The following is a 23,486-nucleotide window of genomic DNA, read 5'->3' as shown; positions in this document are numbered from 1 at the left end:
TTATAATGAGTTTATTCCTCTGCACATGTCCTCAAGATGTCAAGTTATTCCCTCTAATAACCTCATACAAATGATGTTTATGACTATTTCGTTGTTCTTGAATCATTCCAATATGTCTTGTTCTGTTTTTACAGTGTGTGTTAGAGTGATGGATGGAAGCAGGTGTGTATGCTGATACTTGGGAAGTCATTAGTCTAATACAATGTTGTGTTAAGTAATCAAATTTAATCCTGCAACCTGATGGCTGATACAGTTTGATGGATGTTACGGTCCAGTTATTTACCGGCTTGAATGTCCCTTTGCTTATGGGGTCGAGCCTTTATATTTATGGTCATACTGCCCTCTTCTGACTAGAGACGGTGCCAAGAAGTTTAGATCTTTTTGCCATGGCAGCAGTGGAAGCCTTAAGTCAGTAAATCAACTATCAATTATTTGAAATAGCCTCTTTCCATCTAAAATGCAACTGTAATTGCTGTGCAGAGACAAACATGTGCAGCCATTAAAATAGAAAATAACAAATGGTGAAAAGCAGGACAGAAAAAACATGAAGACCCCGGAGCAATGCATGCATAAATACAAGCAAGCTGAAATAAAATAAGCTTATAGGCGGATTGAATACAAGAGTAGATCATAAATATATGGGACATTAACAATAAATGATTTTTTACAGAGAAATTACACGTTGATTGGACCTAGCCCTAGGAAATGTGATACATGGACAAAATGCATAAAGACAAAGAAACCGTCCCTTGAGCCAATGACAAACATACAGTATATACAGATCCTATGCATGTATATCTCTTCTGAACACACACACGCCTGCTATATAAGCAGGATTGTATGCCTCAAATATCTGACATACAAGCCACGGCACCAAACAGAAGGACTCAGACAGGTCAACACAAATATAGGAGAACAAACAGAACTAAACTAAAAAAAAGAACCTTGGAACACTTAAAAAAAGCAAAGAAAAGAAACAAGTACATTTAAAAGGAAATGAGATAAAAGGACAGAAAAGAGGAAACACACACAGAACATAAGGACAAGAAGCAGATTTCTGCAGTATATACAGTTTATAAAATACAGAGACAAAACCAGACTTGGGAGAACAGAACTTAGGGGTAAACCAGGAACAGAATCAAGATGAAGCAAGGGGTAGACAAAGACTAAATACTCCCAAGACTGATGACAATGGGGAACAGGTGTGGACAATTACAACAGGTGAAACTAATCAAGCACACACAAGACAGGAAATAGGAGGGCAGAAAGTAAAGTAGATGACACAACAGGAAGTACTGCACAGTAAAACAGGAAATGAACACAAGACAACAAAACACAGGATCATTACACAATACTGAGACACTGGACTTTATGTGAACATGCACAGACTCTAATGTCAATCCCCTCTCCCACCTTATACAAACCTCTACTTCAGAAGAACTGCTTGTGTTTAAAAAGTGTCCTATTCTCATACCACCTACTATATCGAAAGTTGAAATTATTATATATTATTTGTTGTGTTAACCAGTATTTAAAAGTAATCGCCTTTCCAATGCCCCCTTGTGGAGAAAACCCGACATGACAGTGGGTACTGCCAAACATTACATTATGATCATTTGGCAGACGCTTTTATCCAAAGCGACTTACCACCCTTTGCAGAGGGGGGGGGCACTTGAGGGTTCGGTGCCTTGCTCAGAGGCACCTCAGCAGGGGCTCGAACCAGCGACCCTCCGGTTCCTAAGCGGAAGCACTACCCACTGAGCCACTGCCTCCCAAAAAAGCATCATAACTTAACTACTAGTATGATTACAACCAACCCTTAATACTAGTAATACCTATTTTCTTCCACATCCTCCCATCTCTTCTTCTCTATGAAAACCCAAACCCAAGCAGGAACAATTTCACAATTTCATGTTTTTGTGTAGGTTGTGTAGAGACAGACACCATAAGGCAAGAGTGCACTGATCTTTAAAATAGATTTTATTTACCATTTTGTAATTCCAACAGTTTACGATATACAGCTGACAGGACTAAGACATTTCAATGGATTTTGGCCCTAAAGGTTGAAGAACAGACATGTTAGATAGAGATACACATAGATATGATAGAAGGTACCAGAACAACTGTGTTGTCTTTTCATTTCTGCTTTTTTTCCTCACATGAAAGAATTTACATTGGCTTAACAAAAACACAGCATTCATCTTATAGAAGACAGACAGCCAGACCACTGAGAAAGGCATTAATTTGACTTTTGATGCGTATTTTAAAAAATGGAAAAAGTGAATTATTTGATGTTTCCTGTTGCTTGTAAAAACAAATGATTTCTTTGTGCTGAAACAAGTGCTGAAACATGACATTAGATGATGTGTATATGGGTAGCAGTAAGAAAATTCAAGAGGTAATTTCTGCAAATGACAGAAAACCACAAAAAAAAGATGAAAAATCACAGTTTGGATTGGAAATACCATAGAGAGTTTTATGGTATATAAATGGTCAGAATGTTGGGAGTTAACATTGATCAAAATCCAGTGACTTTCTGCACAGTCATCATATTTTAAGATGATAGTAAAGAGTAGATTAGACTCTGTGGTTAACTAACACAGTTCTCAGCAGTGTGATTATTATTATTAAGTGGAGAAAGGTTGGGATGGTGGCATAACTGGTAAGAACAACACAAACGTATAGATTCATGATAACATTTTTACTGACAACTTCACATTTGAGAAGATGAAAGAAATAGAGACCAGTCGTATCAGAATGGAGCTCATCGCTTCTGGCATTTCTTGTGTTGGAGAATGAACTCATGTAGACTCATGTGTTTACCAAGTAACATACCCTAGATTCATTATTGTGCATGTATATATTCCTGCATGTAAAAATCTTAATGGGTAAGACACTTCCACATGTATTTCATTGCATTTTTGCCTTCATCACAGTAGGGACACGTACCGAGCACGGATCAGTGTATGTAAACGTAATGACTGTCTTTGAAGATACTGTAGACTCTGAATGGAGCTGACATTGCATTCTGAAGTATTCCTCATACTTGCGAATATGCATACAGAGACAAACCGGAACTACCTAAGTAGTTGCTACCTAAATTGTGTTTGCTTGCAACCTTGCTACCATACGTCAACTCAATCAGATGGATTATAGAATATAATTTGGGCAATAGGGGGCAATGTGAAGGTGAAACCTCATCTCTTGTCAACATGACACCCAGCAGAATGTTCAATTTTGTGTCCAATTTCATGTCACTGTCCTAGCGAGTATAATCTCTCACTGTTGAGCGATGTTGACACATTATGTAAATGAGGACGGTTTCTGATGTTTCTCCTTGAGAGTTTCAGACATTGTTCTGGTTGTCACATCACACAATAGAAGTTGAAATTGAGGTCTCCCAAATTTCTGTAGGTATTGCATTATTTCTTGAGGATCAATAGGTTTCAAATGTATCGATTATATGCATGGTAGTCATGATGCATGCATGTGTAGATTATGTCAAGATTAATCCTAAATTGACAATTGTCCTCCTTTGTATGTCCGTATGCTGCATGTTTGTTTCCTGTTATATCACCATCAGCCTTCTCCCTTTATCAAGCAATTATCCAAAAGTAAATCAATTCAATAAATCATTTAGAACAGTAACTGGACCCTTTTCTTGTATCTATACTGCTGTTATTTCAATTCCCCCCCACACAAGTCTATCCAAGTCCACATGTCTCACCAGTTGGGAGTTGTTGTTAAAGGTTTTGGCTTTTGTTTTTGTTTTTTTTTGTCACATGGGTGTGTGGACATTAAACTGGACTGAAAAAAAGCCAAACCACTGTTGGCACTGCATTGTGGGAAACTGTTTTAGGTACGTCTATTACTGTTAGAAATGTCCATGGCACAGATGTATGTAGCTGCAGTTGCCATCTACACCAGAGCTCACATTAAAAACCAAGCATTCTGTAGTAGTTCAAGTTTCGATCCAAAGCTTTTTGTTTGGCAATGCTTTTGATATCAGCTGGCTTTATCTTAGACATATTTTTTCTACGAATACAACTTCAAAACGACAAAAACCTACTGTCATGGAACATGGATAAACAATGATTAAAATCTCAAGACAAAATATGTAGTCTTCTCTCTCTCTCTCCTTTTAGTACAAAATTCTTAAAAGATAAAGCCTAAATATTAGCAGGATATGACTAATATCTGATATAGATTAGAGGTACATTGACATCATTACTGACACTATGCCTGCTCTACATGCAGGTGCAGCAATAAGAGCTAATCCACTACACACAGAATACAACAACACGCCTACAATGCCTAAATTACACTACGAGGAAAGTGACCAAATGAAAAACAAACCAAACTGGAACAACAACCTTCCCACAAACACACCTACCCACCCCAAATAAAAGCAAAAGATAAACAAACACAGACAGTACGATTATATATTTTTTTACATTACTGTACAGGGGGAGGAAGAATTGTAGGGTCAATAGAGATGATGAAGGATGGGCTCTATATAGAGACAGCATGGGAACACTGTGGCTAAGCTCCACTTACAGCAGTAATGCACAAGACAGGCAGCCACGACAGGAAAAAAGGCCTTAGCTACGAGCTCACCCATTAGTTTCATACTCACCTTATTCATCTTGAAAGTATGAGATTCCTTAATTTTGAATCTCCAATGCAGTAGTATCTAAATAGCAGTAAATGGAGATAAGATAGCAGAAAGTGGGGTGTGTGTGCAGTGTGCTGACATGCACCAGCACGAGCGTTCAAGCTTTTACAACCAACCACAAGTCTAGTCGCCTGAGAATTCACCTCCCTTGGATGCAGTTTTTCCTCTATTCTACCAAAACGATCTAGTCCTAAATGTTACTGGATCCATTCTAAAGCATGAATCTCACACCTGTAGAGCTGCACACCAGGCGCAAATGTTCCCAGGACTTAAAAAGAGTTGGTAACCTCTAGAATGTAATGTAATGTATAGATATAAACTTTGTGAAGCATCTCGAAAAACTGTTTCAGATCTGCGAAAAATCCTTATTGTGATCATCTCATCGTAGCTCAGTGTATGAGCTCATGTGCTTAATATGAATGTGATTATCATTGATGCAGCAATCATATGCCTTCATCAACAGTGTGACCCTGTCTTGTGTAGCAGGTTGTGTGTTATTAAACCAGATATAAGCATGTAAATCTCCCTATTGCTCCTTACATATAAATATGGTGTGTACATCTTTATTTTATTGGATGCATATTATGAACTATAAACATTATGATGTGAGCTCAGACTAGTAACAATGCAATAGCCATCTATTCTCCAAAGTGTTTTTAGTTAAGATTGGACAGAGCACAAACTCAAAAGTACAATTCAAGGAACCAGAGTGAGACTGGATACGGCCGATTCCTAAAGATTTCCTGTCTGCTCAATTCTGTAAAAGCATCTTAGGAACATCTGGCCTCCCTGTGGCACAATCTGGACGAGGATCGACAAAGCTGCCTCCTCCCCGAGTCCAAACTCTTTAGATCTTACAGCCACAGTTCTACAGTCAGAAATAGATCTGCGCTTCTTTTGCACTTGCGTAAAACACAGGTGGCATAGTGGATCTACAAAGTGACAGGATGGAGTTTAGGGCTCACGCATGCAAACAAAGAGCACAGCCCTTCTGGCCATTGTGTCCTTTAAATTCCCTACTCTTGCATTGGATGGACGGTCATATTTGGGAAACTCTGCTCTGCATGCTAAAAGAGACCCGTGGCTATTCTATCACACCCTCCAACAAATGACAACAAACAAATTAAGCCAAGAATATATGGTAAACATCATTAATTAAGTTGTTTGTTTTTTTTACAAAATAAACATATGCTGTCTTTATAGTTATTTACTATGTTACTTTACAATAAGGACAGGTAAAAAGGAGAACTCTATTGAGCAAAAGAGTCTACAAAGGAAACAGTTAAGACTACATAGTACAAGCAGGATGACTTGTTTTTGACTTCGGGAACACGCTGCTCTGCTTCCTGTTTCTCCATCGTCCTAAGAGCCTACACACAACAAATATAAATGTAAATATGTAACATTTACGATTCAACAGCAAGAGACTGAAGCCATAGGAGTCTCTATATATATTAAGAAGTACGTATAACCAGAAACATGTTCATACGGTCCCATAGGTGCCATTTCAAGTACTTTCCACCTGCTTTCTCTGGAAATGTAATCTGCTACTGTGTTTGCACCGACAGTGTGAGACTCGTATGCGAACGTGTTTCTGGTCATACGCCTTCATGGGACAAATTGCTACGACCCATAAGAGACACAAACTACACCGACGTACACACCACTTATGCCCCTTTGCCCTTTGCTACCTCGAGTCCACAGCCCAGCTCCTTCTTCATGTGTCACATCTCAAGGTGCACGTCACTAAAAACAATGCCTGGAAGACTTCGGAAGAGATGGCACTTCTATAAAGATAGTTGCATCCACCTGTTTTTATGTGTTGTGCAATGTGAGGAAATACGGATGTTAGGTTGGGGTCCATTCCAATAAAGCGAAGGCCCCAGTGTGCTTCAAAAGACGTAAGATGAAAATAAGAATGAACAGGCCTGTGAACACATCTTAGAAGATCTGCCCTCTTGTCTTCAGATACCTTCTCCCCCCCCTGGCTCTAACTGGTGCAAATATCAAATGAGGTTGACATTGCATCACTGGTGAGGAGCCAGTGATGCAGAGCTGAACCAGTCATGTGATATTTGGACATTGAACATTACAGGTATCAGAATTAGAAAAGACAAAAGCTGTGTCTCTTTTCACGGGACACCCCGGCCCAGTAGAGGTCATAAAGGTCATCTCAAATCGATCAATACAAAAGATGACATCAACATTAAAGTCTTTATTGTGCATACAAATTAGTATTACCATAATTATTTTTGTTTCTGGGAAAGGATACACCAGCTGTATCCTCTAACTTCTTTAAGTTCAAAGGTTCTACGGAATAGTCGCAGCCTTTGAAAGACAACTTCAAAGGCTGCGTCCCATGAAATGAGACATAGCTAAGAGGGGCCTTGCCTTTCTTGCCTGAATCACTGTGTCTTGAACCATGCAAGGTTTTCTTCTCCTCCTTCTAAAGCCTCCTGGGGCCTCTAACAGCCCCGCTTTAGCCCAACAAAGTAGAAACCAAAAACCAAAAAGTTAAAATTCACTGGGACCCTGAGAATGGGTACTGAAATCTCTGGAGCCTTTTTACTTTGTGCGTTACATACAGTTCACTGATGTTTCGCTGTTGAGTTCTCAAACCATGGGTTCGAGCAGCCTCAGTGAACAAAGTCCCACAAGGATTTCCACAGAAAATCACCATGCATTTGTGATGAATAGAACTATCCTGGGTATTTGTTAAAAAATGTATGCTCTTTATGATTTTTTCAAAAGAAGCAGCATAAAAACAACAGGCTTAGTCCTTGCTGAGATCAACTATGGTTGAGGTCACTGTGTGTGCGGTAAAATGTACAGTAGATTCCAAAAAAAACGCTGGAAACGAGATATTAAAATCTATGTCCATGCTTCCATATTAATGTGGATGAGTTGTTGTTCCGTTTTCCGGCCTCTAAACTATCCGCACCTATCAGGATCAGTATTAACACAAACTGTTCATATCCAGTACAGGTACAGTAAAACCTCCACGTCTATATCACAGCAGTGATGCTTTAAAACAGACCCAGCAAGCAGAATCAAAGAGAACAGTGTGTGTCCCTCCGCTGTGTTGCCACTACGCTGCTGCATGCACAAAAAAAACACACATGCACGCAGCTTTCGACACCATAAACTGTATCGTTGACTCTAATTGCATTTGAAGATGACTTATGCAGGTTTTACCAAAAAAATGAAAGGAAAAACCACCTGCATTATTAAATTAGGTGAAATAAATGAACAACCCACCCACACGCAAAAAGTATTTTGGATGATGACCCAATTTCTTTCTTTCATTTGCGTCTTTTAATCAGAGATGACACACGGATAGATAGAAGAGGTTAGGATAGATATAATAAGCCCTTACAATATGTAAAGGTCTTCAGCGAATGGGATCTCCCCCACAGCAGACTGTGGGAAAGTGGGGTGAGCATGGAGGAGAGGGAGGAGATGGGAGGAGGAGGAGGAGATGGAAGCGGCATTGGGCTGTGCCCTGAGCCATGCTGACAGAGCCGGGTGCCATTTATGCACTGGGGTTGGGGTTGTTGTGTGTATTGGTGGAGCCATTGCTTCCTTGGATGGTGAGGCTGATATCATCCTTCCTCTCCGTTTCGTCTTCCTTCAGCTCCTCCTTCTCCTTGAGGGGACGGGCCTCCACAGGGTCTTCAGAGGCCATGGGTGCGTAGCGACCTGTTTGGTGCTCCTGCAGGGCCGGGCCCCACTTTGGATGTGCTTGGCATGCGTGCTTCAACCGCTGAGAGGAGAGAGACAAAGCATTCAGAGAGGGAATAGTGCTTTACTTGGAGTATTCAGAAAACCCACCAGAAATATGAGTCTGGTTACACAGGTTATAATAATAATGCATGAATATGCCCTTTGCAGACGGATGGCGTGAGGTTGAAGGCTACACAGCGAGCTCAGCCCACCAGGCATTGATACACACACAGATGTGTTTGTTGACATAAATAAACAAGTTCCCATCAAAAGTAGTAATGAATGCAAAGCATGAAAACAGAGATCAAAGTCTATCTCAACATCTATATTATTGAAAACTAACTCAACAACAGCAACAACTGCAGGAGGCGCTCTACCTCTCTGAAGGTCGCTCCTGGGGATCTTGAGATCTTGTAGAAGGCATAGATTGGTATGCAGACCACTGAGGACATGGCCATGCAAAATCCGATAGCCAGGGACCAGCTGGGATAGACATAGTTGTTGTAGGTGATGGGTTTGTACTGGATCACCGTGAAGATCAGGATGAACTGCAGAGGGACACGGCAGAAACAATGTCAAATCCAACCAGGAACCTTCCAATCCCTAGATGACCACTCGACCATACTGAACCATCAAGGGAATCTACTGTGTGTGTGTGTGTGTGTGTGTACTTACAGAGATAATGACAGGAGAGATGAATCTCCAGCACACTCTGAAGAAGAGAGGAGGTGGGGACCCCAGCATCATCTCAACATCTTTGAAGTATCTCTTATGACCTGTAAACAAATCATTACATCATCAATTTCCCCAGCTTCTGACTCAGCGATCCAGCTGCACAGGACAGAATTCACATTAATGTTACTCCCATGTCAGATATGTCTCCTAAACAATCAAACAGTGAAAACATCATGGACTTAGGATATTCTCAGAAACGGAAACAAACTTTATCCAGGCTTGTTCATCCATGGCGGAGTTATGATCTTTAATTAAAGCCCCTTCAAGTCCTCTTCTGTTAAGAGTTCCTGATTCCTAAATTTCCCTATTTCATTTCAGGGTGAGCCTGTAAATTGCAGCTTTAGATAAGAGCATGGAAAAGATAAAAAAGAAGAGCGCATGTACAGAGGTATAAATAGCCGGCAAATTGTTAGCATTCAGCTGTGGCTTATGCATGTAAAGCAGGTGCAGGGAACAAAAGTGACAGCATAATAAGAGATAAAGCCAGACTATTTCCAGCCTCGCACCACTTTCCCAAAACAAGCCATGAGGCAGCATTGTGTGTCAGACAGCTCGGGCTGCTGTCGCTGGGGAAATTGTTTTCTGAACCTCCTGTGCAATTGTCTCTGTGTGGTTGTTTAATGTTGGGGTATAATAGCAAATTTGTTCTTTTGATTCTGACAAACTGAAAATGAGACAAAAAACTCTCTGCACTTGCTTTTTTCCCCTCTTTAATTGCTTTTTGTTGTCTCTTTGTGAACTCTCCTCTACCTACCAGGTTCTGCTTGGTTACTGTAACGTTAACACCACAATAACACAATGGTTGATTGTTAAGTTGTGGGTGTAGAGACACAGAGACACAAGTTCATCCCAGGTGTTTCGTTTTCAACAAAAGCTCCTACCAGCTGAGCTTTGAATCATGCCAGGAGGACGTTATAGAAGTTATTTTAAGAAGAATCAGAGCCAATCCCTGGCATACCTACGGGTCAGACTCTGAACTTATCAGTCAACCCTTCTAGGCTGCAAACTACAACTGGCTTTTGTCCATGTTAAGTGTTTAAAGGATGTCCTTACCGTAAACATACATGACGCAGATGCACATGATACACGAGATGATGACCAATGAGAAACTAGCAGCATAGTTGTCCATCAGCAGCAACCAATAGATTCCCGCCTGAACAAAGAAGAACACAACGAGTCAGTGCTGCACCTCCATGAGAGAGACGTGTGTGTGAGTGTGTGTGTGTGAGTGTGTGTTGGGTTTAACCTGAGTTGTGAGTGGCACGCCCAGTAGGAATCCAACTATGGCCACTGACAGCGTGACTACAGACTTATTCTTCATGATCCAGTCTGTACCAATCTCGTCAACAATGGCCGTCACTAGCGTCTCCAGCAGGCAGAACTGTAAGAACAGCAAACGGGTGTTAAGTCGGAGAGTTCATACCTCCACCAAGACCCGACATTCCTCTAATTTCACTCTTTCCCTGCCTCACCTGAGTCCCCAGTCCCAGAAGGATGAGCATGAAGAAGAAGAGCAGAGACCAGAGAGGTGAGATGGGGAGCAATGTGAGGGCTTCTGGGTAGGCGACGAACGCCAGGCCGGGGCCGTGGTCAGCCACCTCTGACACCGGGACGTTCAGGTGGTGTGCCATGAAGCCCAGGATGGAGAAAATGACGAAGCCGGCGTACACGCTGGTGGCACAGTTGGTTATACTGATGATGATGCTATCTCTGAAAGTGGGAAAGAGAGAGAAGAAAGGATTCACATGAATTATTCTGCTGCAAATTAAAATCTGATACCGTTTTTTGTTCCTAATAATACCTGTCCAATCAAATTCATCCACTTGGAGAGGATGTTGTTAAGCCAGACATAGACAGTAGTCCAGCATCAGTGAGGATCTATGAAACACCTCGGCCATTGTATTGAGACAGAATCCGAACCCTTCACAATGGGAACATTCCCTCACTCTGGTTACTGGTCTGCACTTCTGCACTTGTGCCACTAGGTGGAGTTGCAGGAGTGCAGAGGCTCACTCCTCGGGGCCCCAAGAGACAGAAGCGGCGCTGATTAGGCTGCCGTACAGCTGCGAGTGCAGATAGCGCAACATTAAGCTCCTGGCACAGAAACAACTTCTGTCACCATCCTGACAACCTCACTCTGTCAGCACATCAAACTCCACAGAATGAATGACATCTTCTCCTCTCCTCATCTTCTCATTAACCTTCTCTCCATCTCCTCCTTCACTCCTTTGGCATTCATGCCCACTGCAACCAGCTTCTTAAAACGTGTACAAAAAAGAACACTATCCCCGTCCCTGCTGCTGCTCTAACTTATCGCACCTTCCAGCCCTCTGTTTTTGACTCTCCTGCTCCTCACATTGTCTCACATCACTTACTGACTCGGTGGTGGCTCTGCGTTCAGCCAGCACATCCTAAAACAACTCTACCCCTCAGTCTGTTTACTCTGTGCTGAACTCTACCTCTCCTCGTCCTCCCCTTTTCTCCTATGATTCCTAATTTTCTGCCTAGCCTCTCTGATAACTCCGACTAATACGATACTAGTCAGGGTTGCGGTAGGTGTGTGCTACTCTCCTCCATAGGCCCTAATGGCTGTGCAGCACACGCATTGTAAAAAATCTGTGTAACATTTGCACAATCCCAGGGGGGACAACCTTACATCATGACATCAATTAAATCCGGCCGGATAAACTCACCATTACCCTTGCAATAAATCTCAACTATATGAGGTAAAAGTAGAGGCTGTACCTCCACACAGAACTGTCAAATTAAAAGTGTGTTTCATGCTGCTAGAACATATTTGGCAGTGTTATTAACTCCTGCTTGTGTGTAGATACTCAATGATGAAAGCTTCCCCCCTGCCCAAGCAAACAGACAGGCACCTTTTTGTTGCCCATAGCTTCTGTTGTGTGTGTCACATTTGGACGCACATGACACAGCTAAGTCACCGTACTTGAAACACGATGGGAAACGGCTCAAGGAAATGGAGGCACCAAATGGTTTCTACACTGGAGAATACGAGTAAAACTGTTCCTAATTTGACTCTGAACTCGACATTGAGACTATTTGTTGTTCCTTGTTGTTCCTGCTTTCATCGCACCATGAGTAAGAACCCATGACGTGCAAGGTGTTGATGATTGTGCTTGCGTGCGTGGACATAGAGCTGAACTATGCAATTGAACTGGTGTTGATTGGGTGTGTATACAGTATATAATACAGACCCTGCCATTTGTTCAGACCCTGATGCCAATTTGTCTGGCTGTCTGCATTTCACTGTCGCAAACAAAGACACAGGTGTGGACAGAGCTGGAAGCAACAATGTGAGGAGGACACCTGCTTCATGCCTGCTTATACCTGGCTCCTATTTATTCAGTAAGTTTGGGCTTTTCACTTTCACCAACTGCCAGTGTTGGGAAGCATGTCATGGTTTTAAAAGGCAGAAGTGAGCCTCCAGTCTTGGCATGGAGACCCAAGTCAAGACAGTCAAGCAAAACTGAAAAGTCCAAGTCAAATATTCAAGGCATAAGGTGTTCTATACCAAATTGGGTTGTCATTTCTATTTCTATTTCTTCAAGTCTTGGTTGAGGTGTAAGACTTGGTTGATTGATCAAGTCAGCGGGTTTGTGACTCCAGAACCAATCCAGTTTCAGTCATGCACCTCGAGGCCACACCACTGCCACCGGCCTGTTTGGAGGACCTCGTCCACTTTATCCATACTCTCACGTACCAACCTATAGCAGTTGTTGTGGAACTTGTTGTAGGAAGCCATGGTGATGAGGCCACCCCAGGCACAACCCAGGGAGTAGAAGATCTGTGACGCTGCATCTCCCCATACCTAGAAAACCACAAATACAAATAGTCATAAGCCACAGGATTGAGGAAGCAGCCACTCTTTCTCTGCCACATCACACTCGAGGATGATTATTAGTGTTGATATCTAATCCTCTATATGTTTCTGTGCCTGAATACCTTTGCATCAAAGACCATCTTCCACTGCGGAGTTAGGTAGTACTTGATCCCATTGATGGCTCCATCCAGGGTGATTCCACGGATGAACAGGATAGTCAAAACCACATAGGGGAATGTGGCTGTGAAATAGACCACCTAAAAACACACACATACACACACACAGACACAGATTATGTTCAAGATCACTGATAAAGAAATGCAAGTTTGGGGAAGCCTTTGTTTGTGTGGGAAGACATAAATGGAAAGAGGAACAGATGTAATGTAGAACTCAGCTTACTGGCATGCATGTATGTGCCAGTGTGTGTGTCACTGACCTTTCCAGAGGATTTGACGCCCCGGATGAGACAGAGAAAGACAACAACCCAGGACAGAGCAAGGCAGCCGAGGATTGGAAGACGAACCTCTCCCAAGTTTCCGATGTCGTCAGAGATGTTCAACACATAATGTCTGAGAGACGCACAGAGACACAATGAGTTTCAGATGCTTCAACATCTCAAATGTCTGGATCTGTGACCTCAGTGCAGATGCTTTTATGATCCAAGGGATCAAAGTTTTAAATAAGTACAAATACTTTCAGGTTCAGACTTTTTACAAATCAACTCTCTCTTTATGGAGGGGACAAACTGAATAAACATGTCAGTTCAATTGTATTGAGTATCTTGACAAACAGCGGTGCTAGAGGTATTCTGGCCATTTTCTTTTAAGACTCAGGATGTAAATGCCAAATGGAATAAAAAAACGGGGAACTCTAGCTCTTGCCATGTGCCACTGACACCTGAGGCAAGCGGATAAGCTGTTAGTCAGGACAAAAAACACAAACACGCCCCGGCCCCCTTTGTTTAATCCATACTGGTATTTACCAAAGCTGGATTGCACTGGGTGAATTAGTCAAAATATGAGGGTTTTAGTGGCACAGTACTGAAGCCAACAGCCACTGTACACGTTGTCGCTTTCATTCTGCTATCAGCTCTGCTTTGTCACCATGTTTCTTTGGTTTAGGTGACACCGATGATGGGATATCATTATAATACGTCAGTGTCTGAAGGGGCACAAATCAGTCATAGAGCGACTTATGACTGCATGACCGCAATGACTACACCCAAAGGAGTGCATTTACTGTCACTAACACTCCACCCAAAAATCCACCCAGTCACAGCTGCTCTGAGACATTATCCTGTGATGTTGCTATTCTCGTGGAATTACTGATTCAACCACAAACTTAATGAACTGATTCACACTACCCTTTATTATTCTCAGTATGTGTTACAACAGCTGTGCTTTACTTGGTGTATTACACTGTGGAAAAATGATGAAGGTTGTGCAAATATTTCGGATATTGACAAATAGGAGCATGAACCCTGCTCCTCAATGAAAATAAGGACACGGATGCATATTTGCATTATACTGTACATGATCGACACATTATTAGGCAGTAGTCGAGTGGTTAGAGCTTCCGCTTAAGAACCGGAGGGTTGCCGGTTCGAGTCCCTGCCGAGGTGCCCCTGAGCAAGGCACCGAACCCTCAATTGCTCCCCCCTCTGCGAAGGGTGGTAATATAATGTAATGTAAGTCGCTTTGGATAAAAGCGTCTGCCAAATGATCGTAATGTAATGTAATGTAATGTATTACAAAGATGAAGTTTCCTTCACCACAGCAGCCTGTCAACAATGAGGAATGATGTTCCACAGCTATTTGAATCAATTTCCTCTCCCCCTCTGAAAATGTGCCGTCCAACACAACAGCAGCCTTGAATACATATTTCTGCAAACCAAAAACAAAAACTTCTCTCTTCCTTACCAATAACAAATGCTAGAAAGGGGCAACAACCTCTTAGTCAATCAACCCCACGAAGTCTTTAACTACAGCTGATGACACAAAAACCCCAGAATGCCAACCTGATCTAAACCAAATATTTGAATGCTGTGTGCCAATAGGAGCCATGTTTATTCCCCTTATCTTATGGGTGCCGGTCGATTTTGACTGATATGTCTAGTAAACACACACACTGGGTTCAAAGAAGTGTATAATTTGACAGAAAGTACAAAACAACCTTTGCTACAAAACTGACGAGTGCTTGATCAAACTTTGAGTGACATTTGTCATGTGAAACAAGAGATGTCACACACGTTTTGTAGTACTTACAGTGTCCATGATTTACAGATGTTTGTGTGAATGTTTACCGCAAAACCAGTTTTCTGTTCACTATGCCTGTTTCCTGCCACCTTAAAAAAAAATGGAAGAATGGAGTTACTTACTTCCAGTACTCTTCACTGGGGCTGGTCCTCTTGGTGCGGTTGACCACTTCGGTGACCTCGGCCACCAGGCTGGTGACATTAGCCAGGCTGGCGTTGAGCTGGTTGCTCAACACGCCCGTGCAGTCCGGCGTGTTCCAGGGGTTGTTGCAGTAAGTCCATGGCAACAGGTTTGTCATGGACATGAAGAAGTAGTAGAAGGAGATGCAAATGACCACGTTGTAATAGATTCCAATGTAGGTGGACACCACCATCATGCCATAACCAACACCTGGAGAGATGAGGGCACAAGAAGAAGGACAACAAAGAATAGGGTTAGGTCACACTCCGGTTACAGTTCATTATTTCAGTTAATTAAGACCTTAATTTTTGTGGTCTCATTGGTGTCTCATGTCTGTCTGAAGCATGGCTAAAGCCTATAAATTCATGCTGGCCATTAACCTTCTTACTAACATTTTTACCTCAATCACAGCACATAACAGGCAGCAACACTGACCTTTGAACACAGGGCTGATCTTCCAGACCCCCAGACAACCCTGGCTAGCAAACTGCCCAAAGGAGAGCTCCAAGAAGAAGAGAGGAATGCCGCAGAACACCAGCATGACAAAGTAGGGGAGCATGAATGCACCTGGAGGAGAGACACAGCAGGTATGTGTTATTGGGTCAAAGGCAGAGGAGAGAGCAAACTATTTGGCAATCAAAAGCATCTGAAATAAAGAAAAACATCAAGAGTTCCCCGCTTTTTCATTTTTAATAATGTTGGACTAGAAGTATGGTTTCTGGTCCCTGTGGTGGAAAAACAGGTAGTTCCTAAAACATCTTTGCATTATATAGACCAGTGATTCTCAAACTGTGGTACTGTGGTGGTATGACACAGTGTCGCTGAGAATAGGAGCCATGGCAGCTGACGTTAGGAAGACACTGATTGAACGCATTTAAAATAGTCGCTATTATTCCATCGAACTGGACGAGACTACTGATGATGCAGGTTTTGCCAATTGACTTGTTTATGTCAGATATGAGCATGATGGTGCAGTGTGTGTGTGTGTGTGTGTGTGTGTGTGTGTGTGTGTGTGTGTGTGTGAACATGCTGTGGGTGTAAGAACATCGGCCATAGTGGTGGTACTTGGAGAGCCAAATATTTTCTGAGGTGGTACCCGATGTAAAAAGTTTGAGAACCACTGATATAGACGGATATAACTGTCATATCACACATTCCTTTGAAGAGATCATTTTGTTCGTCCTCATAAACGTACGCAAACACAAGCTTGGGGAGTAGCAAAGTGCAGCGGTGTTACTTCCACATTGGAAAGAGCTAATCAGCGTTGTTTATTTGTTACTTGTTCTGAAATTAATTTTGGAACTCATCTGTGTACAATCTTTGGCTTATGCTGTAGACCTAATCAACACTCATCACTGTGGAGGCAGTAGCTCAGTGGGTAGAGCTTCCGCTTGGGAACCGGAAAGTCGCCGGTTCGAGCCCCTGCCGAGGTGCCCCTGAGCAAGGCACCGAATCCTCAATTGCTCCCCCCTCTGCGAAGGGTTGTAATGTAATGTAAGTCGCTTTGGATAAAAGCGTCTGCCGAAATGATCGTAATGATCACACAAAATACAAAGTAGAAAATGCTCTGTTGCATTAGTGTGTATCTATGTGTATTTTGAAACGATTGTATTCACGTGAAAAAGGTCAGTCCAACCAGCTGATACTGTTTACTGTATCATGTAACTCTTATCGTTGAGTATGAGTTGCTGGTAAAGCTCAGCTGTCTACTTTACCGTTTCCCCACTAGTATGAGCTTAAGCATGGCAAACAAACACTGAGTCCTTGTAAGGCAGCAGAACACTAAGCCAAATATTTAAAATGTAAACATGTGGACTGAAGGTTTACACTAAGCCAGCGGTTCCCAAACTTTTTCCTGCAGGGCCCCCCCTTTTGTAGATAAGAAAATCTTAGCTAGTTGTATAATGCTAAACTAGGGGCTAGCCGAGCTAATGACTTGTCACTCATTCTCATTCTCCTGCTGCGATGCGGAGAAGTATTCCCCCCCCACCGCAATAGGTCTTTGGGAACCACTTTGGGAACCACTGCAGTAAGCCATATGTGCTGTTGAACAAAATGTGAGGTTGCTTTGCCTTAAGATAAGAGTTAAGAGAGTAAGTTTCCACAGTCTAAAATCGCATTAAGCATAAGTTGTTGGAATGCTAAGCTAAGTACTGTTATCTTTTACCAGGGCTGAAGAAGCAATTTGTTTGACTGGTGAAACATCTTCAGCACCATACAGTAAATTCAGTTGTTTTAAGTACTATTGCTGAACGGCCAATGATTGAGTAAACAATGTCGTCCTAAACATCAAATAGTACAACAGCTTATGAGTGCCACATGCTCAAAGACGTTACAAAGTGCTGCTTTGCTTTTAATTTAGCTTTCATCATCAATCTGTGTTGTTGTACATACCTCCTCCATTTCTGTAGCAGAGGTAGGGAAACCTCCAGACGTTGCCAAGACCCACAGCATAGCCTACACTGGTCAGGACAAACTCAATCTGGTTGCCCCAATTCCCCCTCCGAATGTTTTCATCCTTCTTCACTGGCTCGCCCGGAACTGCTCCGTTCTACGAGAAGAAAGAGAGACAGAGAGAGTCAGAAGTCACTCCAAGTTCCTCCAAGTTTGACATTCAAACATTCTCTGACACACTTGTGTGGTTGGGAATCTTTCAAAATGTTGTTCATAAGCAACAAAACAAAACAAACACAAACACAATAGCTAAAAGCAACCTCCATTTTTTGCTGCAGTTAATCTCCCAGGCTGCCTCAAGCGAGACGAAGGAGACAAAGGAGCAAAAACACAGAACAAAACTGCAACAAGCACATAAAGCACACAGCTGGCAGTTTTTCCTCAAAGCGCTGTAGTTTGCCTTTGACTCTGACTGTGTGTGCTGAGCATCCTTGACCCTTCTTTGTGCAGGTGTGTGGACTGCAGGTGGAACAGACAGTAAGATCAGCAAACACGTGTTGTTGATGAGGAGATACAGAGAGTGACTCCGCGGTCACAACAGCGTGCATGTAGGAACGTCCAGCAGTGAGCCCGCTATCACAGCAGGGCGCACATTAAGCTGTCTCTGTATGGAGTTGACTTTGGAAAGGAAACTGCTGTCTCAGTCGCTCTCTCTCTCACACACACATACACACACGCAAAAAACAGTGCAGCTGTGTGTGTTCTTGTCACATACAGGGCTCTCCACTATACTATATAGTATATATAGTATACTATTATACATTTGACTTCCCCCACAACCATCTAGACATGCATCTCCAGAAGACACACATTGCCGAAGAGAGAGAGAGAGAGAGATAGAGAGAGAGAGAGAGAGAGAGAGAGAGAGAGAGAGAGAGAGAGAGAGAGAGAGAGAGAGAGAGAGAGAGAGAGAGAGAGAGAGAGAGAGAGAGAGAGATAGATAGATAGATAGATAGATAGATAGATAGATAGATAGATAGATAGATAGATAGATTGATAGATAGATAGATATTGCAAACCAACACATAGTATTGTCAGTCTGCATGCTGAGATCCAGGAGTCATGACAGCAGCTTGAGCCGTGTACCCTCATGGGTGAACCCTCTGAGGGATCGGTTGAACTTAGCTCCTTCTGCCTTGCCTGACCCTGATGTCTGCCTTTGTGGCATCTGTCCACTCTGCTCCTCATGTCTCCCATCTCCATACGCAGGTGTTGCAGCCTGTGGGTCCCAGGAGCCCCCTGGCCCTCAGTCAGGCAGACAGACACTGCTCTCTCTACAGCCCTCCATCCCACCATATCTCTGTCACGTGCTTTATTGCAGCCATCTGTGCTTTACATAAGACCACACATGGCCCCTGTGACTCTCCATCACTTTACTCTCTTACAAGTCACAGCTTTGACTAAACCCATGTCCCTGTGCCTCATTGCTGCTGCCGTAGTCATTAGAGTAAATGTTTTATGACAGAGTAAGATGACAAATGACAGCACTTAGCTGTATAGATTGAACAGAGATCACACAAGTTAAGACACACACATAGTACTCTATTAGGTACACACAACACATAGGCATAGCCATACACTCATAGACAGCAGCGTCACTGTTAAAAAAAAAACCTCAACAGCTGCAGCAATGCCAGTGACGGACACCACCACTGGCATGTAGCAACCACACACACACACACACACACACACACACACACACACAAGGTGCAAACATTTTCAGACGATTGCAACACAGTGAGATGTTGCAAAAGTTGCCAGTTCCTCTCCTTTCTTTTGACTTTCACAGCTCCCAGCCTATATTACTTTTCGATCCATGAAAACAAAGACGTTTCAAGATCAAAAGTCATAGGATAAGACTTTCAACAACAGTGAATATATTTGTATCTGACAAAACATGTAACTTCAGGTCGAGCATGTTTTAGAGTGTGTTCAATGTGTACCAACAAAACCTTCTTAGTGAATACCAAATATCTCCAAAATGCTCCATCTTCAAAACAATTAATAATGTAGAGTGTGTCACTACATACATTTATACATTACTCTGCAAGGTATTTAAATCTTGCCTTAACATCCAACCTCATTAATCCGGACAACATACCCAGAAAATGAGAACACATGTTAAAACAAACCGCACAACAACAACAAGAACAACACAACAACACAGGTCTTCCTCTCAGACATAATGTAATACTTTAAATCACTCATGTAATAGCAGACGCAATCAGAAAGTGTGACACACTTTCACGCTGCGCTGAACAAAGTTGGCCTGAAGTAACGCTGGAACAGAAGTGATCTCCCCTGACAGATGTTGACATTTTACGGACTTTTCCCAAGCCCAAAACCAAGCGCCGGTTATTCAAAGTGGCACACGTAATCTCTTTTCCTCCACCAACACAGAGTTTAGTAAACACGTCTGTCTGCAGTGACTGAATCCACTCGGCTATTACGGGACAAAAAGCCCACCGGATCCCCCCAGAAACAGTCTGCTCAAAGCTCTCATTATGAGTGAGCTGTGAGGTGAGAGTAATAGGCCTAAAGACAGTGTAGACCGCGGCTTCTCAACCTGCTACCATTGGGGCCACATACCAAAAGATCCCATTGGGCAATGAGTGAATAAATCCCCCTCCACGGCTGATTAATTGAAACCAATGCAGGGGTGTCGGGAGGAGGAGAGAAAGTTGAGCTCTGTCAGAGGAAGCCTGGAATAGATGGCCCCCCAGAAGCTAGAGGTCACTTACAGGTTACATCATTCCACACATTCACTAAGTTTCACACTGAGTCCATCGACGCCGTTCACATGGGACATTAAAATACATTGTAGGCAATCTGAGGGTAACAACCAAAACTTTGAGGGCATAATGGGATGTGATCACTTAATTTCGAAGCGATGAGTGTGAGTGTCAATACACCCTTGAGTTTGGAACATCTTCCCAAACACTGCTGTCAATGGGACTGTATCAGTGGTGGTCAAAGTGGTTTTGGCCCACTTTCACCTCTGAGCAGACCAACAGGCAGACATACCACCTTACTAACAAGCCCCGTGTCCCGATACCTAGTGAACTGTCAACATAGTCAGTCAACAGTCATGTCACTTGGTATTGGGACACAGCCTATAAACACTTCTGATAGAAATCAATAAAATGCTTTGTGACTAACATGTCCCTGCTGCACCTCATACTGGCTGACATCAAAGCTTAATAAATATTCAGTTCAATGCCAGTGGTGTTACACTTACCACAGCTTGAGAACCACTTCAATGAAATCGCCGACTATTTTGAAATCTGCCAGAGAGCGCAAGAGAGCAGCTACAGTCCACCGCTGTGTCTGCAGTGTGACAATCAGTTCTGAATGATTCCTAAACTGCATTGTGAGGCGGTCAGGGATGCATGTTAACATTTTTGACCAACAAACAAACAAAAGTTCTATTCTCTCTGACCCTGAATTGCTGCCTCTTTCTTGTCGTTTTCCAATGTTTTACTTTGTCATTTCTATCCAGTATACAAATTGCTGTCACAATCCCTAGCTTTCAGAGGCTTTACCATGTGTCCAATGTGTTCCGACAAACCTGGGAAGTGAATGGCAAATATCTCCAAAACGCTCCAACTTCAAAGTTCAAACAGCAGTGCTCATAGACAAAGAGACCTTATAGAGTTCCCTCAAGGGAAGATAACAAGAATGTAAACACCACCAGGTAAACCAAAAAACGCTGTAATATTCTAATCCTTACCTTTTCCATAGTGAAGCTCTGCATGCACGTTCAGCATTGGCCACAAGACAAAAAGTAATCCACACTTCTGTAACCCTGAGATACTTATAGGCCTAAATACTGCAAACTTCCCATGCATCCCTTTAGGGGGAGGAGACGTAAGGGGTGCCATGTGGATGAGTATGCGTAAGAGTATGAGTAAGTATGTATGAGTAAGGGAGGAAGGTGGGGGTTGGAGCTAGGGAGGGGTGGGAAGGGTTAGGGCAAAGGGCAGAGGGGGTGGAAGCTTGATGTCAGCAATTGGAATGGAATGGAAGGAACTTGTTCCGACTAGGACTTGTGTGTGTGGCTGTGTGTCTAGGTATGTGCACGGGTGTGTTCATTTGCAAATATATACATCATTACCTTACATAACTGTGTATGAGTGCGTGTGGGTGTGTGTGTGTGTGCGTGCATCACCTACACGGAAACACTACACGGGTGATCTTATAATATGTAACACTGTCCAAACTTTTGTCTGATTTGCGCAGTGGGTTTCCCTGTAATCAACACTGAAATCTGGCATGTGTACACACCTGTCAGCTAAATGGAAGAGCCGTGTAAAAGCCCTCAAACCGTTATTCTTATTTGGGTATCCACTTTAGATTTACACAGGGGGTGGTAGCATAATGGTAACCTGTCAAAGCACGGTGAGGATTATCGCTCAATCCGATCCAGAAATAGGCTGTTCTCTAATAAAACAATGGGATTACAAGGAAGGAAGAAGGCAGGAACAAGGAAGGGAGAAAGCAGGAACAAGGAAGGGAGAAAGCAGGAACAAGGAAGGGAGAAGGCAGGAGTTAGACACCGAAAGGGAAGGACAGGAACACAGATGGATGTCGTTAGCAAAAGACATGTGACACTGATCTGCATTTTTCTGATCAGTGTGAACAAAACACTGAGTGAAAACGTTGTGTGCTGGCAGAATAAGAAAACTAAATAATACACAAGGTGATAAGACAACCTTTTACGAACAGCTCTTTATGTTACCTGGCAGCAATTTAGGTGTCAGTGGGTACAAATTGCCGAAAACCAGCACGCCCTCATTGTCTAGCTTGACAGCAGCAAAGTGGTTACACAACATTGCCCCTTTGACTTGCAAAACATGAGAGTAAGCATTGAGGCCTTGTACGTGATGTGGAGGAATGGAAGGATGAAGTTTGTGGCGGCCGATGAGTGCAGGCAGGCAGGCAGGCAGAGGGGCAGGCAGGCAGGCAGGCAGGTTGAGCTCCAGCCGCTGCCCCTGTACACTTGTTCACTCATTTGATTAACACGTGCATTTTGCATAGGGCTTCATTTGGTATGGCTGGCAAGTGATGCGTGAGACACTGGCCTGCGGAACTGTTGGCCCTCGCAAGCTGTTCACCTGCATTCAACAACCCCCTTACAACCACCCCCACAAAACACACGAGGACACACACTCACACACACACACACAAAGTACACGTGCATGTTTTATCATGCACAAGAACGCAGGCGGAGGCATAAACACAGAGCCGGCCTCGGTCAACACGAGAGGGGATTGGGAAAGTCGGGCCCCGATTGAGCGTTAAACGCTGTAAATGGCACAATTCGCACAAGAGCTTACACAAGCTTCCTGGAGTGTGTGACGTTTGCAATATTGTACCACAACAAAGATTGTAGTGATAACAAGGAGAAAGGCAGAGCATCAGTTTGTATATAATTTAATAGCAGAACTCTTCAGTTGATGCCAGAATAGCCCGGTTCTGCGCGAACCCCTCCCTCTGATTTGTCTGTCACAGTTCAGCTGAATTGTTGTGTTACTGCGTTAGATGACAGCTGTCTTTCTAACTGAATCCCATTTTTGCATGGGAGTGATGTGGAGCGCACTCGTCTTCATGTTCACTCCAA

At 43.0% G+C, this 23,486-nt stretch overlaps 1 protein-coding gene across 4 annotated transcripts in view; it reads right to left on the bottom strand.

Moving 5' to 3' along the window:
• Window positions 1-3,709: 3,709 nt before the first annotated feature.
• slc6a9 (solute carrier family 6 member 9) overlaps window positions 3,710-23,486 on the bottom strand; it is a 46,088-nt gene continuing 26,311 nt past the window's right edge. For all 4 annotated transcript variants that reach the window (XM_076162138.1, XM_076162140.1, XM_076162137.1 and 1 more), the window contains exons 3-14: window positions 17,807-17,963; window positions 15,848-15,979; window positions 15,355-15,622; window positions 13,414-13,546; window positions 13,100-13,234; window positions 12,862-12,965; window positions 10,606-10,843; window positions 10,380-10,514; window positions 10,187-10,286; window positions 9,074-9,174; window positions 8,776-8,946; window positions 3,710-8,438 (exon numbers count right to left, since the gene is read on the bottom strand). In XM_076162138.1, the coding sequence (XP_076018253.1) occupies window positions 8,208-8,438; window positions 8,776-8,946; window positions 9,074-9,174; window positions 10,187-10,286; window positions 10,380-10,514; window positions 10,606-10,843; window positions 12,862-12,965; window positions 13,100-13,234; window positions 13,414-13,546; window positions 15,355-15,622; window positions 15,848-15,979; window positions 17,807-17,963 (1,905 nt within the window). In that variant the 3' untranslated portion in view covers window positions 3,710-8,207. The remainder of the gene's footprint in view (window positions 8,439-8,775; window positions 8,947-9,073; window positions 9,175-10,186; window positions 10,287-10,379; window positions 10,515-10,605; window positions 10,844-12,861; window positions 12,966-13,099; window positions 13,235-13,413; window positions 13,547-15,354; window positions 15,623-15,847; window positions 15,980-17,806; window positions 17,964-23,486) is intronic.

Source organism: Genypterus blacodes, unplaced genomic scaffold (genome assembly GCF_046128005.1).
Source record: "Genypterus blacodes isolate CSIRO-AG114 ecotype Tasmania unplaced genomic scaffold, CSIRO-AGI_Gbla_v1 ptg000120l_1, whole genome shotgun sequence".
Lineage (NCBI taxonomy): Eukaryota > Metazoa > Chordata > Actinopteri > Ophidiiformes > Ophidiidae > Genypterus > Genypterus blacodes.
Note: the sequence above shows the minus strand (reverse complement) of the source record. Positions and strands in the feature narration are given on the sequence as shown.